At 37.8% G+C, this 19,525-nt stretch overlaps 1 protein-coding gene across 1 annotated transcript in view; it reads left to right on the top strand.

The window, feature by feature from the left end:
* Positions 1-248: 248 nt before the first annotated feature.
* ARAP3 (ArfGAP with RhoGAP domain, ankyrin repeat and PH domain 3) overlaps positions 249-19,525 on the top strand; it is a 185,556-nt gene continuing 166,279 nt past the window's right edge. The window contains exons 1-3 of the mRNA XM_026718719.2: positions 249-378; positions 1,480-2,509; positions 4,568-4,629. Of these exons, the coding sequence (XP_026574504.2) occupies positions 1,518-2,509; positions 4,568-4,629 (1,054 nt within the window). The 5' untranslated portion in view covers positions 249-378; positions 1,480-1,517. The remainder of the gene's footprint in view (positions 379-1,479; positions 2,510-4,567; positions 4,630-19,525) is intronic.

Here is a 19,525-nt window from a genome sequence, read left to right as displayed (position 1 = left end):
CAGTATTATTCAATGTTCCCATTGCAGTTTAAATTCTTATATTCAAAACATTGAATTATTACTTCAATGAGATATACATGTAACGTATATAAAATATTCTCATGTAGAGGATCATTGCCACATTCACAGTAAAGTGAATAATTTCTGTTTGCAGGGTGGGAAAAGGAACAGGAAGGAAACCTATCTGGAACAATGGGAGGAAATGGAAGAATTGAGTTGGGTTGGGGGAACAACAGCCAAGTAGTAGCAGAAGCTGCTTCATTTGTGGGATGGTATCCATATCTGAACTGTTCTCCAAACAGGAATTTGAAGGATATCTTATATCTCTTGTCTTACATGACCAACTGTAATTATTATTAGTGAAGAGTGGAATAAAGGGTAAGTGTATCTTATCAATATATAATATCAGTATAGTCAAGATCCAGGTTTTTTGCATAGAGGAAAATGATGGAAGTTTCGAAAATAGCAGGAAAGAAGTGACAGGGATTACCAAAGAATCCTCATAACATGTCATGGTTAAGAAATTGTTAAAAATTGGTTGGGAGCCTCCCAATTTGGCATAAAATGGGTAATATAAATATTTTAAATAAAAAAAATAGAAAGTCCTGCTTCAAATCTCAAAGCCAGCAAACTATCAACTACAAAATTATTTTTATCTCTTCTGGGTTACTCCATAGATAATATGACCAGAACAAGTACAAGGCTTGGAAAATGTTTAGAAAGATGATAAAGCAAATTTCTTTTGCCAAGAATGTAATTGTTAATTGTTTTAATGACTAATTCTAATTTTGGTTTTGATTTTTGTTACATTAATTTTATGTCTCATAAACTGTATTTGTATTGATGTAATTTATGTTGACCACTGGAATAAATAGATATGTGCATAAATTCAATAATGAATAAATAGGTGAACATTAAATTCCCATAGGCTACCATGAGAAAAAATATACAAAACTTTAGTTTTTCAACAGAATGGATTGTCATTGTTTATGAGATGATGAAGATGTAGAAATAGTTACACAAATTCTGAGTTATGCCCATTAAAATATGTTTAATATAAAAGAAACCTATTTGTGATGGAATGTAACCCCTTTGTAAGGAACATCTATGCCAAATTTCAATAGGTTCAAGTTTTGTAGAAAAATAAGAGATTCTTTCTCAGATTCACTGAAGACTGGATGGCTGAAAGTGGTCTGTAATTGTTAGTTAGCCCTCTTTTCCTGGGAAATAGGATTTTTAAAGGAATCTTTTGTCATAAACATTTATTAGCGATAATAACCAAATTGAGCCCAGGGAATCAGTTTTTTGAACTGAGCAACTATTTATTTTTCCCAACCAACTGAAGCTAAAATTAAGAATTTAGACTAGAAAACCTAGTGTATTTATTCTTTTTCACTGATACCAGATTTAGTATAGATTACATTGCTGTTACAAATGTTTAATTTCTGAAGTTTTCACTCTTTCTTTGGTGTCTCATAGATTGTAGACTGAGAAGTATACTTCCTTGCTGAAGTAACATGCATCCTTTGTGTCACATGGATTCTGATATTGCAGACTGGCTTGCCATCATTCATCTGGAAAGCTATCAAGATACATTCAAACAACATGGATATGTCTTAGTGAAAGATGTGACCTCTCTCTGTAAGGAGGACCTACAGAAACTTGGCATCACCGCTACAGGCCATTGTAAAAGGATTCTGAATTTAGTACAGCAAACTCATCTGTTTATGGACAACAACAGTGGGCACATGGCAGAAGAGTCCCATGCAGTTGAATGTACATATTCTTCAGACAGACCTGTGATAAAAAATGAAGAAATGTTGGCAAAAACTATTTCTGATTCTGAGGTTGATCATGATTTAGCCAGTCAGCTCCAACAGTCACTTCTTAATAAAAAGTCTACTTATCCTATAGGAAAGCCAGTACCTAAACCCAGAACTGTATTCCCACATGATCACGGAACAGCCAAACTACAGCCAGTATCATTGTCAATATTGCTGCCTGTTCATAAACCCACTTTTTGTTCTGCACAAGGAGCACATAATATTCAAGAAAGATTTGACCAAGAAAAATGTACCACAAATGCTCAGACTGTTGATACAACCTCAAAAGACCAAGTCCATACTCTAGCTTCTCAGAGAGAAGCAACAGAGGATAATTCTGGAACTGGCATTCAGACTTTTCTTCACATCAATAAAATGAGTACTGAAGGAACACATTTCTTTCCTCCTATTCCCAAATTTTCCAGTCTATGTAACAGCCAGTCTATGGACATCAGTCCAACCACATCCATTTCAACTGCTAAGAAAATACAGGCAGAGACTTCATTAGTTCCTTCTGTCCTCATCCAGTCAGCCTCCCTGGAGAATAAGAAAGAGACGGTACCAGGTGTTACTTTGCCCTTGTCAGCTAAAAGAGTAGAAATGAAGGAAAGCCTGAGAGGTGGGACTAGCACACAGCATTCTGAAATAGTGCTACAAAATGGAAATTTTAACATGAAGAAGGCTGGGTAAGTATATATGTTCTTCCTAGCAGTGTAGTTTACTCCTTTCAATTAGAAAAGCCTCAGCGAGAGCAAGAAGACTGTGAAAGATATTGTGTATATGTGCGTACATGTATGTACACATGTACATGCCAAATATTAGTAATAAAAGAATAGGAATTGATCCTACCTTCTTTAGAATTATTGATCTGGTATCTGTTCAACCTTGCAGTTAACTGGACTTCTTCAGAATTCCATACATTTAAGGCAGAGATTCATAATGTAATTCCACAAAGTCTTGAGATATATAGGCTTCATTTAGGCTCATGGTTAGGCTATATAATAATATGGAACCCCAGCTAGTTGAATCCTAGCTATAGAAAAGACTGATACTTTACAAGTTTTGGTAGGATTTATACCAGAAGAATTGTGAAGATCAGTATTGGATGGCTATATTGTGAATGATGTGTTAAGGCTCCTCCTCATATTCCCCCAACTGCATAATGACAGTTTGCTAAGTGTAGAGACACATCACATGATTCTCCCTTTATTTGAGGTTGCTTAACTTTGTATTCAGTGGCTCAGTGGCTAAGACATTGAGTTTGTCAGTAGTTCAGTGGTTCAAATCCCTAGTGCTGCGTAACGGAATGAGTTCCCATTACTTCTGCCAACTTAGCAGTTTGAAAGCATGTAAAAAATCCAAGTAGAAAAATAGGGACCATTTTAGTGCGAAGGTAACAGCACTCCATGCACCTTTGGTGTTTAGTCATGCCAGCCACATGACCATGGAGATGTCTTTGGACAGCGCTGGCTCTTCGGCTTAGAAACGGAGATAAGCACTGCTCCTAGAGCTTGAAATGACTAGCATTATCTTTACCTTAACTTTGTATTTAGTCAATAAAGTCAATAAAGGTTATACATCTCCTGATAAAAATCTTACTATACGCGCAATTTTTGTTGTGACTGTATAGGTTGAGGTCTACTAGCAACTACTGGCCAGTTTTGACTGCAGCTTTCTCCATTACTGACTTTATCTTGTCTCATCTTAAAACTGTAAGGATAGTATCAGTTGTTATTGAATCAGAATGGATTACCTATTTTTTGTGACATCTCGTACAGTGTAGCTGTTGAATAAGCCCATAGTGTGGTGCCTGAATTTACATTTAAAATGTAGTTCACCTTGCAAGAAAGCATAAGCTAGCTAAAATTGCTTTTCAGAAAAATGATCTTCAGTTCTTCAGTGATACAGGTAATCCTTGACTTATGGCCACAATTGAGCCCAAAATATCTATTGCTAAGCAAGACATCTGTTAAGTGAGATTTTTCCCTTTTTACAACTTTTCTTGCCACAGTTGGCACAGTTGCAGTTGACACAGTTGTTAAGTGAATCATTGCAGTTCTTAAGTTAGTAACAGTTGTTAAGTGAATCTGGCTTCCCCTTTGATTTTACTTGTCAAAAGGTCACGAAAGCTGTTCACATGACCCTGGAACAGTGCAACTGACATAAATATGATGTCAACTAAAAATACTTCTTTTTAGTTGTCAGCAGAAAGGGAGGGGGAAAAGAAGTACATTCCTTAAAGGCTTCAGATAATCGCTTTGGCAACCGAAGTTTCTGGAGTGCAAAATTATTACTGGAGAGCATGATTGATGACTCTTGGCTATGGATGTGTCTCATTGGTGAATATATGTCCAGGGGATGGGGGGAAGACCAGGGTCAAGGGTGAAATGAATGATGTGTCAGAGTTGGTTGCAACTGGGAAATGCCAACATGTCAACTCCTAATAAATCAATCTTTTTCACGCTGAGAGGTGTAGCTAGAGACTTATGATTTTAATGGGGGTGCATGTCGTAGTCCTAACATATGAATCAGTTGCCAAGCATCTGAATTTTGATCACAAGACCATGGGGATGCGGAAACAGTTGTAAGTGTGAAAAACAGTCACGTCACTATTTTCAATGCCATTGTAATTTTGAATAGTCACTAAATGAATTTTTGTAAGTCAAAGATTACCTGTAAAATTCCAATAAAAGGGAACAGAATAACTGTAAATGTAAAATAAAATCTTCTCCCTCTTTTCATAGCTCCCTGGGGCAGTTGTGCTTGTGTTCACAACATTCATCTGAAGGACCTCACAGCAGTTCAAGTGAGTGAAGATAATAGTTCTCTTGGATAGTAATGGGAAAGGGTAGGATGAGGTAGATTTTCATGTAACATTGTAAACTCTGTGCTTGTTTTTCTTAGCTAATATAACACAAAAGTAGATTAAAAATGGGATCAGATAGAAAAGGATGGCTTATAAGTTTTCTAAAACTAGATTCTCTTGGTAACCAGTGGTGGGATTCAAAAATCCCAGGAACCGGTTCACTACCTGGTTGCTGGCTGGGCATGGCCATGGTAGGCATGGCCTACTGGAATTTCCTGTTTCCAGCTTCCAGTGGGCCTCCAGAGCCTGAGGGAGGCCATTTTCACACTCCCAAGGTGGAGGGTCAGGAGGCTTCCCCTGGGCAAAAACAGCCTCCCCCAGACTCTGGTGACCCACCGGAAGCTGGAAACAGACCTGTTTCTGAACTTCCTGTACTTCCAGGAGGGCCATTTTTTTGCCCTCCCAAGGATCTGGAGACCTCACTGGGCCTCTGGGAGGGCAAAAACAGCCTCCCCTGGGCTCTGGAGGCCCACTGGAAGCCGGAAATAAGCCTGTTTCACGACTTCCGGTTTTTCTGGGAGGGCAGTTTTTTGCCTTCCCAAGGGTCCGGAGGCCTCACCCAGACCTCTGGGAGGGCAAAAAAAAGCCTCCCCCAGACTCTGGTGACCCGCTGGAAGCTGGAAACAGGCCCATTTCTGAACTTCCTGTACTTCTGGGAGGGCTATTTTTTGCCCTCCCAAGCAGAGGTGGTATTCAGCAGGTTCTGATCAGTTCTGGAGAACCAGTAGTGGAAATTTTGAGTACTTCGGAGATCCAGCCAATACCACCTCTGACTGGAGATTTTACAGTATCCTTCCCCTATCATGCCCACCAAGCCATGCCCACAGATGTGGTAGTAAAAATTTTTGAATCCCACCACTGCTCCAAAGGGTCCAGAGGCCTCCCCTGGGCCTCTGGGAGGGTGAAAACAGCCTCCCCCAGGCTCTACTGGAAGCTGGAAACAGGCCCATTTCTGAACTTCCTGTACTTCCTGGAGGGCCATATTTTGCCCTCCTAAGAGTCCGGAGGCCTTCCCTGGGCTCTGGAGGCCCACTGGAAGACAGAAACAGGCCTGTTTCATGACTTTCGGTTTTTCTGGCAGGGCAGTTTTTTTGCCTTCCCAAGGGTCCAGAGGCTCTGTAGGCCCACTGGAAGCCAGAAACAGGCTCGTTTCATGACTTACGGTTTTTTCAGGAGGGCCTCCCCTGGGCCTCCGGGAGGGCAAAAACAGCTTCTCCCAGACTCTGGAGGCCCTTTGGAAGCCAAGGCCCCTTTTTCCCCCTCCCAGAGCCTCCGTGCAGATCCTGCACTTACTTCCATCAAAAATGGGCTGTGTGGAGATTCCTGGGAAGGGAGGGGCAGGGTGGGCAGGGCCAGTGGGTCAGTTGAAATACCAGTTCTGTGAACCAGATGTAACTTTAACATTTGGTTCACCCGAACCGGTCTGAACCGGTAAATCCCACCCCTGCTGGTAACCCATATCATAAAACTACAAAGAAGTACAAAAAATGCAGAAAATTGCCTTAAAAGAAGTATTTTATTAAGTTCAACCCATGGCTCAGTGCAGAAATGCAGATGAAATCATCCCAGAGAAGAATTATGTTAGCTTTTGCTTGCGCATACATATCTGCTACTAATCCTCAGATTACTGGTTGTCAATAGAAGTCCCTAAGCTTTCTATTGTAAAGTGCAATGTGAAATAACTGTATTGGTTAGCAGTGTCAATACTGGTTACCATTATTAAGCAAGGAATGCATATGTCATTAAGCAAGAACATCATGTAACCGTAACTTCAAATTTCCTTATTGACTTCAGATATAGAAGCCAGCAGGGAGCACTGGAAATTAGAAATAATTGACCACAGCTTACTGCAACAATATAATTGCAAACAGGGTATCAAGCACTCAGTTTATGATCATATGACTGCAGGGATATTGTGATGGCTAGAACTGACCAATCATAAGTGCCTAGATCAGCACCATTGCAAGTTTGAATGGTTGCAGGATGTGTGCTCATAATTCAAAGACCATATGTATACAGCAAAGAGGAATTGAACCACTTTTTTGATTAATTGGTTACAGGTAGCCCTCAATGTTTGACCAGTCACTTAGCAACTGGTGGCAGTTACCCCAAAAAGATACTTACAGTCCAGTTCCAAAATTTGACAACCATGTTCCCTCATGGTAATGTGACTGTATGATTGCACTTACGGCCATTTGCAGCATTCGGTAATCATGTGATTATGATTTATGACATTTTTTGCTGAAAACTAGTCATAATTTCCAGATTTTGGCAAAAATGGCCCAAAGAGGACAATAGGCTGCCTTAATGACTGTTGTAAAAAAAGGTAATAAAATCAGGTCAATATTGTGATAACCCACTTTACACTGACATGATGTACAATGATAATTGGCAACTCCATTATGATTCTAAGTCAAGGACTACTTGTACATCATTTTACTCTTCGGATTCCCCCCCCCTAAAATTGAGTTGTAATTGCCTTCCTATAACTTCAGTCTGCTATTTTGTATCATCAGATGGAACAAAAGATACTGATCTTCTCTGTGATTCTGTATTTAATGTGCACTATAATATCACTCTATTCCTCTTAGAGCTAATCATTCCCAGTTCCTTCACTATCTCTTATACAAGTTAGTTTCAAATCCCTGATTGCTGTCATTGCTATCTTCTGAATTTCCTTAAAAGTGTGATGCCATAGTGCTTTAGGTGGGATCTGCCTCTGATTACAATTCATATCAATTCTGTGTACAGAACAGAACAATAGTTGGAAGGAACCTTCTAGTCCAACCCTCTGCACAAACAGGAGATCCTATACCATTCTGGGCAAATAGCTGTCAAATCTCTTTTTAAAAACCTTCAGTGATGGAACATCCACAACTTCTGAAGGCAAGGTGTTCCATAGGTTAATTGTTCTCACTGTCAATAAATTAGTTCTTAATTCTAGGTTGGTTCTCCCTTTGATTAGTTTCCATCCATTGCTTCTTGTCCTGCCTTCTGATAGTTTGGAGAATTTGTTTGGCCCATTCTTTGTGGCAGTCCCTCAAATAATAAACATAAATAATAAACAATTTGGTTTCAGAAAAAAAACTCTCCTGTAATCTGCAACTCTTACACTGCAAAAACACATGGACCACGCAATCTACATAGACTTCTGTAAAGCCTTTGATTCAGTGGTACACGACAAACTAAAACTAAAGTCTTATGGTATCTCTGGACACCTACATAACTGGACAGAAGCATTCCTGTCAAACAGACAATGAATAGTCAAAATTGAGAGCATCCTATCAAATTCTGTACCTGTCAACAGTGGTGTTCCTCAAGGCAGTGTTTTAGGACAACGCTGTTCATACTCTACATAAATGACCTCTGTGATCATATTAAGAGCAACTGCGTTCTCTTTGCTGATGATGTAAAGCTATTCAACACCATAGACAATACTACTACCCTCCCAAAAGACCTTGACTATGTATCAGAATGGTCAATCAAATGGCAACTTCAAATCTCAACAAATAAATGCTCTGTCTTACATATTGGCCAAAAAAAATCAGAAAATAAAATACAAGCTAAATAATCAAGACCTTGTTGAGGATCCAAACTTTGTCAAGGACCTTGGAGTACTCATCTCTAATGATCTAAGTGGTAGAGCCCACTGTAACTACATAGCCAAAAAGGCATTAAGAGTTGTTAATCTAATCCTACATAGCTTCTTCTCTGGTAATATCACACTACTAACTAGAGCATACAAAACTTTTGCTAGACCTATACTTGAATACAGCTCATCAGTCTGGAACCCATATCATGTATCTGATATTAACACAATTGAAAAAGTCCAGAAATATTTCACAAGAAGAGCTCTCCGCTCCTCTAGTCATTGCAGAATACCTTATGCCACCAGACTTGAAACTCTAGACCTGGAAAACCTAGAATATGCTGCCTCTGGTCCGATCTAAATATAGTATATAAAATCATACATTGCAATGTCCTACCTGCAAATGAATACTTCAGCTTCAATCATAACAATACAAGAGCACACGATAGATGCAAACTCAAGGTTAACTGAACCAAACTTGACTGCAGAAAATATGACTTCAGCAACAGAGTGGTCAATGTTTGGAATATTCTACCTGACTCTGTGGTTTCTTCCCCAAACCCCAAAAACTTTAACCTTAGACTGTCTACTATTGACCTCATCCCCTTCCTAAGAGGCCTGTAGGGGTGTGCATAAGCACACCAATCGTGCCTACCGTCCCTGTCCTATTGTTTTTTTAATTTTTCTTATACATATCTATCTCATGTATTCAAAACTATGTTTATTCTTATACCTGTATCTTGTAAGCGATTGATAAATCAAATAAATACTAAATACTAAAAAAATACTAAAATATCAAAACATTGCTATCGTGTCACTCCTAGTGTTTCTTTTCGCTAGACTACACATACTCAATTCCTGCAACCGTTCTTCATATGCTTTAGCCTCCAGCCCCCTGATCATCTCTTCTTTCTACTCTTCCCAGAGTCTCAGCGGCTTTTTTATATTATGGTGACCAAAACTAGATGCATTATTCCAAGTATGGTTTTACCAAGGCAGTACAAAACTATCCCTCTGTTAATACAACATAGGATTGCATTGGCTTTTTGGGTGGCTGCAGTACACTGCTGACTCATATTTAAGTGGTTGTCCACCATGACTGCAAAATCCCTCTTGCAGTTACTGCTATTGAGCTAGTTCCCACCTATTCTATAACTGTACATTTGGGGGTAGGGTTGCCTAAGTGTAAAACCTTACTTTTTTCACCATTGAATTGTATTTTGTTGGATAGGGCCCAATGTTCAACTCTGTCGAGATCCATCTGGATTTTGAGTCTCTCTTCTAAAGTTTTGGCTATTCCTGCCAGCTTGGTGTCATCTGCAATTCTTTTTTACCATTTTTTTTTATTTTACACAAACATTCCATCTTTCGTGTGTTGTCTGGGTACAAATATCTTGTGCCATAACCATTACAATTAGTACATATTCATTACTATTATATAATTACTCTATTCTTACTTCATACTACTAAACATAATGTATCTAATTATAATAACAATTCTTAGCATATTTAAGTCTTATTCACACATTTACTATTTTTGGCTGATCTTCTTAGATTTTCTAATTTCTATTTTTATTCTCTTGATAAAATAATTCCCGTGCCATATAATACTCAGTTTGTTCCTTTTCTTTAATTGCAAGCATTAACCTGTTCATTTCTGCACATTTTAATATTTTCCTGATCATATTCTCTTCTGTTGGAATCTTTTCACTTTTCCAATTTTGTGCAAATACAGTTCTAGCTGCAGTCAATACATGAATGATTAAATATAGCTTTTCTTTATTATATATTTCAGTTATAATTCCCAACAAAATTATTTCTGGTTTTAAATCAATATGTTGCTGTATCATCTTTTCCAAACGTGTGTATTTTTGTCCAGTATCTTATAGCTTCTACCCATGACCAGACCACCACATATGTTAATATGATCCAGGTGCCTGATGACATTTCCAGCATTTAGCTGATTTATCTTTAAACATCCTTGCCAGTCTTGCCGGTGCAAAGTGCCATCTATAGAACATCTTATACAGATTTTCTTTATAAGCAGCTGACATTGATCATTTATAATTTCTCTCCCACAGTTTCTACCATTTGTCTAATTCTATAGTGTACCCAAAATTTGTGGCCCATGCTATCATTGTCGCTGTCAGGGCTCCAACAAATCCACCCTCATTTAAATCAAAGTCTCTAGCCACATCTCAGAGAAAAGTAAATTGATTTATCTAGTCTAGTATCTTTTTAGTTGACAGTTGCTTTCATCTGTTCTTCTTCCATTTTAATTCCCAATAGATAACTATACAATTTTTATCAGTTTTTCTTCTGTTCCTGTTAATATCTTGTCTAGTTCTGTCAATTCTTTATAAAAACCAATTAATTTAGCATCTTTTTCATATCTAGACTGTATTTGCACATATGAATACCAAACTATATGCTCTTTTTACCACACCCTTGCTCTTTTAATTCTTGTTTAGTTTTGAGCTTACTTTATTCATTCAAAATATCCTTGTATCTAAGAATATTTTCCATATTAATAATATTTGGATGAATAAGTGCTTCCATTGTCAAAAGCCAGACTGGTATCTTCAAGTAGTGTTGTTCTCTAATTTTCTCCCATGTTAACAATAATACATTTCTTATATAACAATAATGCATTTCTTTTATAATATAAGATACATGGTTACTTTGAAAGTAACCATGTATCTTATTTTTCCCATACCATAAAAAGACATGCCAACCCAATTGTAAATCATGCCCCTCCAGAGTCAATAATCTTGTATTCCTCAGTACAATCCATTCTTTCATTCATGTTAAGACTGTGGCCTGATAATATAATTCCCAGTTAAATAATTCAAACCCTCCTCTAGCATCTAGGATGTTCTAGCATCCTGTAACATTTTAAAATTGATTCTTGCTTTTTTCCCTTGCCAAGTGTAATATTTTGTTAAGATCTTCAGAGTATTTTTTCTCTAATTTTATTGGGATTGTTTGAAACAAATATAATAATCTTGGCAGTATAATCATTTTAATTGATGCTATTCTTCCTATTAATGATAGCTGTAATTTTTTCCAAATCCATCTTAACTTGTTGCTTCAATTTATTATAATTATCTTCCGTAAGCATCACACATCTTGCTGTTAACTGAATCCCTAGATATTTCACTATCTTAGTAATCTGAATATCTAATCTTCTTATTAACTCTTTTTTTTTGTTTCTCTGTAACATTTTTCACTAAAATCTTAGTTTTTTCTCTGTTTATTTTTAATCCTGCCACTTTGCATTATTCTTCTATTTTTTAAATTAACTTAGGTCCTGTTTCTAATAGATCTTCTAAAATAAAAACTAAATCATCAGCAAATGCCTGTAACTTATGTTTTTCCTGATTTTTCTTAGTAAGTATTTCTTGCCAAGCATCTTGAATACCTCATTCTTCTGCCATTTTAAAAAAGTCTTTGGGACTTTTTTCCTAGCTTTTTTATTTGTCTTTCTAGTTTTGTAATCCAGTTCCACATCCACTATTGTATGCATATGTTTTCATATTCTAGTTCTATTGTTTTCTTATGAAGTTTATCATAAAAATCCTCTTGATTATTATTTGGTGTGTATATTGCCACTACAAGTGTCTGCTGTCATCATTATTTTCACCATCAAAACCCTCCCTTTCTCATCTGTATGAATTGGTTTTGCTTTTACTGTCATTTTAATATAAAGCATTACACCCCTTTGTTGTGAGAGGGAGGTATATAGCTTCCCAATTTTAGAGCATTCCAGTACTTTACTGTGTTGCTTTTTGATGTGGACTTCTTATAAACAAATTATATTATATCTAGGTTATTAAAAATCCTTTTCCTTTTTATTGCTGAATTCAGTCCATTTATATTAATTGATATTAACTTTATATTCTCTTCCATAACTTTATTTATAAATAGATTTTGTTGCTCTGGTTGCTCTTATCTCTCTTGCTTCTTTTGCTTTTTTTCCTTGCTATCCTGGTCTCTTTCCTCCTGTCTTTGTTGCTTATCTCTCTCTCCTATATATTCCTCTTGACATCTAATTTCTCCTTCCTCTCTCATTCTCTCTTCCTCCTGCGATCTGAAATAATTATCATAGAATTGTTCCACCTTCTCTATTGAATCTAGTCTATGTCTTTGCTCCTGCCAGGTCACCAATATTCCCTCTGGTATCAGCCATCTAAAATTCACACCCTTTTTGATTAAACACTTTGTCAAAAATTGATATTCCTTCCTTAAATCTCTAACTCTTCTTGGAATTTATTTTAGAACTGTTATTTCTTTTCCTTTGTATTTCAAAGGCTCATCTCTTGCTCTCTGCAGGGTCTCTGTTTTTGTTGCTTTCTTAGTAAATATCACATGGACCTCCCTGGGCAATTTATTTGTCATCGCCTATCTAGTGTGCACTCTGAATATTTCATCAATTGCAGCCATAATTTTTTCTTTGGGCACCTCCAAGGCTCCTTCCAATATTTCTGCCATTATCTCTGCTAATTTTCCTCCCTTTTCTTCTTCCATATTCTGGCATTTCAGTAGTCTGCCTAGTCCATTTCCAACAAAATTATTGTTCTTTCTTTATTTTGATCTGCCAATGTAAGTCTATAATCAAGCTCTCCCGCTCTTTTTTCTGTTAAATCTGCTTTCTCTTCTACTTTTTGTATATGTTCTTCATTTTTTGCCAGAATTTGTTGGAAATTCTCTAATTTTTCTTCTACTTTCTCTACTTTGTCTTCCACTTTTCCCACCTTCTCATTTATTTAACAAGAACAAGATGGCACCAACAGAGGAAGTATAGTCACATTGCGGGCAGATAAGTCGCTACTAAAATAAAATAAAGTAGGAGGAGAGGTAGAGAGGGAAAGATAAGTCACAGAAAAAGAAAAAAGACTAGATAAAGGAAAAGGAGAGGAAGATTGAAGAAATTAAAAAAGGGAGAAGCCAAGCTGCACCCGAAAAGATCGGAGGCCTATCGAAGTGAGGTGAGCAGAGAGGCAAATAAACTGCAGGCAGCAAAGCCAACCATTGGAGAATAATGAGCGAGTGAGGCCAGCTGCAAAGCAGGGAGGAAAAATAGCCTTGAGGCAAAGAGGCCAGTCAACAAAGGGCAATGCAATGACCAGCAGAGAACAAAGAGGTGAGCTGGTAAGAGAGCAAAACAGGGAAAAGGAGAAAAGAGAAGAAGTGAACTTTTTTGGATCATCAAGCTAGCAAGAAAATGCAGCAGGGAGGAAGGGAATAAAAGACAGATGAGCTTGCTGGGGACCATCTAGGCAGTCCTGTTTGCTGATGGAAGTAGCATCCCCAGCGTGATGGACAGCAAATGGGAGCTATGTGGCTCTAGAGCAAAAAGCAGCAGGGAGTGACCAAGGCTTCCTGAGACACCAACAAACACACATAAAATCCAAACTCTTTTATTTTAGTTCAATGGCTGTTCAATTGTCATTTACAGCCTGGAATGAGTCTTAACCAGTTATAATTTGTCCCAGGGAGGTCTGCCAAAGTTCTTCAAGAGACATCTGATAAGAACACACCTTACCTTACCTTACTTGAAGTGGTGCCAATGACTAAAGTCCCAATTAGTCTTTCCAAATCAAACAGAGAACAAATTCACCAAAGATCTTTCAGAGTCCAAACCAATCAGAGCGAATGATGTAGCTTCCTGTAAAGGTTTTCCTACCTTTGCACTTCCTTTATATCTTATGGGAGGGGCAATCACCTCCAAGCCTTACTCCTGAGTCACCCCTTTTATCTTAGCTGCTGTTGCCTTCTGGCAGCTCTGTGCACATGTGCACTGGGAACAGGCTCCCTTGTTCCTCTGCCTTACTGCTGCCAGATTCTGGACGCTCTGGAGTTAGCACATAACTCCCAGATGGTCCTGGCCCTATCTCTGTATCGGACACAGGACCCTTGTCTGAATTCTCTGCAGATTCCCAGACTGTCCTATTCTTCCCCACTGTCTGATTCTGCTGCTGTCTGCACAGGCTGCCAGCAAACCACAAGAGGGAGGAGAGAGAGCCAGCAGCAGCAGCATAGGGCAATGCATGAGCTAGAGCCTGAGAGCACCACAGAGAGCAACCAGAAAAGAGATGGTGGAGCAGACCGGACAGCAGAACTGAGCTGACCAGAAAGCTGCACAAGAGAGCTGACCAGAGCAGGGACAAGGCTGAAAAGACCGGAGCACCAAAGGACAGAAGGGAGCTGGCAGAGAAAACAAGAAGTGGTGGGAGCAGCAAACGAGGGAAGTGAGGGTAACGAACCAAACCTGAGGTTCCAATAGGTAGGGAGGGAAGACCCAGTTAGAGAATAAAAATAAATACAGGACAAAAAATAAAAGACAAATAAATAGGCAAATAATAGGGACAAGAGTAAAAAATTGAAAATCATGGAAGAATTGCATTAATAAAGATCAATCAAATAAATAAGCCAAATCTTAAATAATAAGATAGGGGGGAACTGGAGCTCAAAAACTTTAAAAAAAACATAGGGAAGAAAGGGATTTTAAAAAACTAACATAATAGTAAGTAAATAAAATAACAAAATAATAATAAAAATAATAAATTAAATCATGTTTATCTTTCTGACTTTCAGAGACTTCAAGCTCCTGTAGTGTATTTTTCTATTCTGTTAGTATATAGAAAATGAAGGCCATTAACTTGATTCAATGGGTCCTCTTGTCCCAAAGGTGCTTTTTCAAGAGGTTACTGGACTTTTTGGTTTTTCTTTGAAGACATTTTGCTTCTCATCCCTCACCTTCACCCTCATGAAAGTGGGGTTAAAGAGACCATCTATGTCAGCCCTCTCTCAACAGTGGGGGAGGGATACGACATCATCTATCTCCAATCTACAACACAGTCCTTTAAACAGTTCCAAAAAGTCTCCACAATTTGCACCATTCAGGTGACCCTGATGATACAGATAAACCTCCAGGTGACCTTAACAACCTGCTAAAAGAATGCAAATGACCAGCTGTGTGCCAGGAGTATAAATCCTTCCATTCCCCAGTCAGAGCTCAAGAAGCTTCTTGGATGAGAAGTGAAACATTTTCAAACAAAAACCAGAAAGTCCAATTGCCTCTTGAAAAAGCACCTTTGGGGCAACCATGACCTGGATGACTAAGAACCTTCAGAGACAATGAGTCCCCTTTTTAAGTTCTGCTATTCAAATTTGCCATGCTTTGTCTGAATGCATTTTAGCACTCCTCATTACTCTGCAATGTAATAAAAGTAGGCAAATGATAAAACCTGCATCATTTCATTATGTTGCAAATTCCACAACATCATCTATTTATCCCAGATGTCATAATGAGACAAATATAGGACCTCATTGAAAATATGCTGGCATTGGAGAGAGCGGTGGCAGGACATGGAGAACGGAGGTGAAGAAGGCTGCCGCAGTCTTTGAACACCTTTTCTGGCACCAGGAGCGATCCCCCAGGGATACACAAATCCCGGAGAGGTTCGTGTCAACGTGGAGAACCTCGAGCTGCAGAGGGGGGAAGGCAACTCCCCGACAGTGAAGAGGGAAGCTCCCGAGCCCGGTGCAAAAGAGTAAGCTGTCATTCTATGGCGGCTTCAAGTCCGGTCTGCCACTTGAGTGAATAAGCAAAGCAGTGACAGCCTGCGAGGCCGAGAGTAACAGGAACAGAGAAACGGTTTATAACTTGGATCCTCTGAAGACTGAAGAGAGCAGAATGACTGAAGAATGACAGCATAAATTCTTGTCTCCTGGTTGTGATTAGCACCTCTCAGAAGTCGGGCGGAAAGCGGCCAGAAAAGTAGCTGGGAAAATGAAAGGATTATAATGGAGAGCGGAAAAGCCTAAGCACAAAAGGAAAGCACAGATTTACTCTGTGAAAGGGAAGCGCTGGGGAAAGAGGGAGATTGCTAAAACCAGGAGATCGGAGGTCCGGAATTGGTGAGGGGCTTCATCTGATTTTTGGACCTTTCTTTTTGACTTTACTTGAGAAAAGGGAGGCGACGGAGGTGAAAGAATACTGACATTGATTGAGTCTTATGAATCCTCAGATCTGAGCACAACATGACTATTACATCTATTTAATACTGTGGAGAAGACAAACTGAGCATTATATTGGACTTTGGAAGATTTGCATGTTGATTTAAAAGTTGGAAAGCAAAGAAAGAAGAAGCAGCAAGAGGAAGAAGGCAGAGGCGAACAGAAGGCTGGGAAAGACGCTTTTGAGACTGTAGATTAGTCAGCACATTACACCATTTGCTGATTGGAAGGCTGAAAAGAATTCTCTAGCTGGAAGATGGACTTTTAGCTCACCCAACTTGCTTTCTTTTAATATTACTAGTTTGGCACTACTTTCTCTTTAAGATGACTTCCTTGCTTTTTGTTTGTTGATTCTCTGAAGCTGTGGTAATCTCTCTCCTACCCTTTCTCTTATTGTTTTGCACCCTGCCTCCCTATTGTATCTCCTAAATAGCTTACATAATTCTACTTATTTGGGGGGAAAAAAGAGGGGGGTATACTATTATTATAGAGTTAAGAGATTATTGTTGTAAGTATTAATAGTAAAGAGGGATAAACTCTGTTGATATAAACTATTTATAACTATTTATTTAGACTACTTAAGACATTTAAGATTAATTCCTTAAAGTGTTAATTGATGTACTATTGCTGACCAATTTTCTTATTATATAGACTAGAATACTGTAGTAGATATCTATTTATGATATAGGGGAAAAGACTGCGGAGTGAGATATTAAATTGAAATACGCGAATAGACTTTCAAATACAAGACCCAAACACTGAATGGTGATTTGGGATAATATATCTAAAATTGTGCATCAACAAAAACAAATACTTAGAGAGATGACATCCACGACAACTATGGCCTTAAAAACAGGAAGGAAGGCTACCCCGACCCTATCGACTACATTGACACCCACCCCACCAACAACTCAAAAAACTATTGAGGAGTCCTTAACAGGGGAAAAGCAGCCTAATGTCCCCAACATTAATATACAAACTTCCCTATTATCCTTGCAGGAAGCTATATCTAAAATGCAAGAAATGATGATTAAAAATCACAATGAAACTAGAGCAGATATAAGCAAATTGAAAGATGAGATGGGGAAACTGAAGGCTGAAATGAAAGAGGATATATCAAAGGTGGAGGGTAAGATAGGGTCTCTACAGCAGGCCATGGAGAAAAACGAAGTGAAAATAAAAGATATAGAGAGTAGAACAATACGCATGGAGACTAACTTTGAAAGGATGGATGAGGAATTTAAAAAGGTACTTAGAGAAACGGAAGACTCACTGGTCCACCTCGAGATGGACAAAGCAATGGCGTATTTAAGGTTCCAGAATGTGGCTGAAGCAAAAAATGAAGAATTGGAACATTTGATGGCAGAAATATTGGCTGAATGGTTAGGAAAGGAAAAAGATGATCTAATTAAAGAGTTTGATGAGGTATATAGGGTTAGCACAAGCTACACCAGACGCAACAACTGTCCAAGAGAAATCCATATCCGCTTCTCTAGGAGATGTCTGAGGGATTTAATTTTGAAAATGTCTAGGGAGGAAATGATATCATATAAAGGCAGAGAAATTATGATTTTAAAACAAATTCCAAAGAAAGTGAGGATGATAAGACAAGATTATAAATTTCTAGCTAATGATTTAAATAAAAAAGGAATCCAATTTAAATGGTTAATTCCGGAAGGGATGTTAATTACGTGGAAAGAGAGGAAAATCAAAATAGAATCGATAGAACAGGCCCAAGATTTTTATCAACAGCTCACGGATACGAATGGTCAATCCACTAAAGAAGAACTTAAAAGGAGACCACAGGAGGACCGATGTCATCACAGAACCCAAAAGAAACGACTTTCTCCAATTTTAGGAAGTGATAAACCACAACCTGGGAGAGAAGAGCAAATCCCACAACAACAACAACCAGAGAATCGAATCATTACTAGGCAAAAATCTAAGCAGACGTAGATAAGTGGTGGAGGGGAAGAAGTTGCTCTCCATCAATATAAATGGATTAAATTCAATATCAAAAAGAAAAAGGATATTTTCAAAACTTATTCAACATAACGCAGATATAATATGTCTTCAAGAAACACATATTTCGAAGAATGATGAAAGACATCTAATTTGTCCAAAATTAGGGAAACTTTTTACGGCACTGGCCGATAAACAAAAGAAAAAAGGATTTGCAATTTACGTAAAACAAGATGTAAGGGCAGAATTAACCTGGTCGGATCCCGAAGGAAGAACTCTGGTTATACAAGTTTGGATAAACCACATCACATTTTTACTTGTAGCAATCTATGCCCCAAATGAAGACCAAGGGAAATTTTTTAAACACCTCCAACAAAAAATAGTAGGCTTTGAAAAAAGGAACATTTGCTTGATTGGCGATTTTAACTCCATTGCAGACTACCAAAAAGACCATAGTAATATGGGAAAAAACAAGAAGGGGAAAAGGGAACTTTCTGCGGCATGTAAGGAAATGATAAAAGAGTTAAATTTAAAAGATTTATGGAGGGAATGGAATCTTGAAGAGAAACAATTTACATACTATTCTAATCCACATAAGACTTGGACTAGAATAGATATGGCTTGGATGGATTTGGATTTGGCTAATGAAATAAAAGAAATTAAAATCCTACCAAATGAATGGGCTGACCACAATCCAATACAGCTAATTTGGAGAGATAGGAGAGGAATAAAAAAAAGATGGACACTCAACAACCAAATTGTAAACGAAGAAGAGTATATTAATAAGCTGAAAGAGGAGCTAAACTATTTTCTAAAAGATAATAATAATGAAACAACTTCAAAACAGAATATTTGGGATACTATGAAAGCAATTATAAGAGGTACAACAATTTCCTATAATGCTATGAGAAACAAGAGAACTTATGCCCAACAAAACGTATTACAACAACAAATCAAAGATTTAGAAATACAATTACAAAAACCCCCTAAGATCCAAGGAATACAAAACCAGTTAATATTAGCCAAACAAAAGCTGAATTTAATTGAACAAGATAAAATAGAAGTTATCTTGAGAAGGTCCAAACAAAATTATTTTGAACACGCCAATAAACCAGGAAGATGGCTATCTTATAAACTTAAAAAAGAAAAAGAAAAGAGACTGATACACCAACTAATAGATGAGAAAGGCATACCACAACATGAGATTGAGAAGAAAAAAGATATCATATTAAACTATTTTCAAAGATTATATAAAAAAGAAGA

The sequence above is a fragment of the Pseudonaja textilis genome, chromosome 3, assembly GCF_049901715.1.
Source record: "Pseudonaja textilis isolate UNSWEBS1 chromosome 3, rPseTex1.2, whole genome shotgun sequence".
In the NCBI taxonomy this organism is placed as follows: domain Eukaryota; kingdom Metazoa; phylum Chordata; class Lepidosauria; order Squamata; family Elapidae; genus Pseudonaja; species Pseudonaja textilis.
Note: the sequence above shows the minus strand (reverse complement) of the source record. Positions and strands in the feature narration are given on the sequence as shown.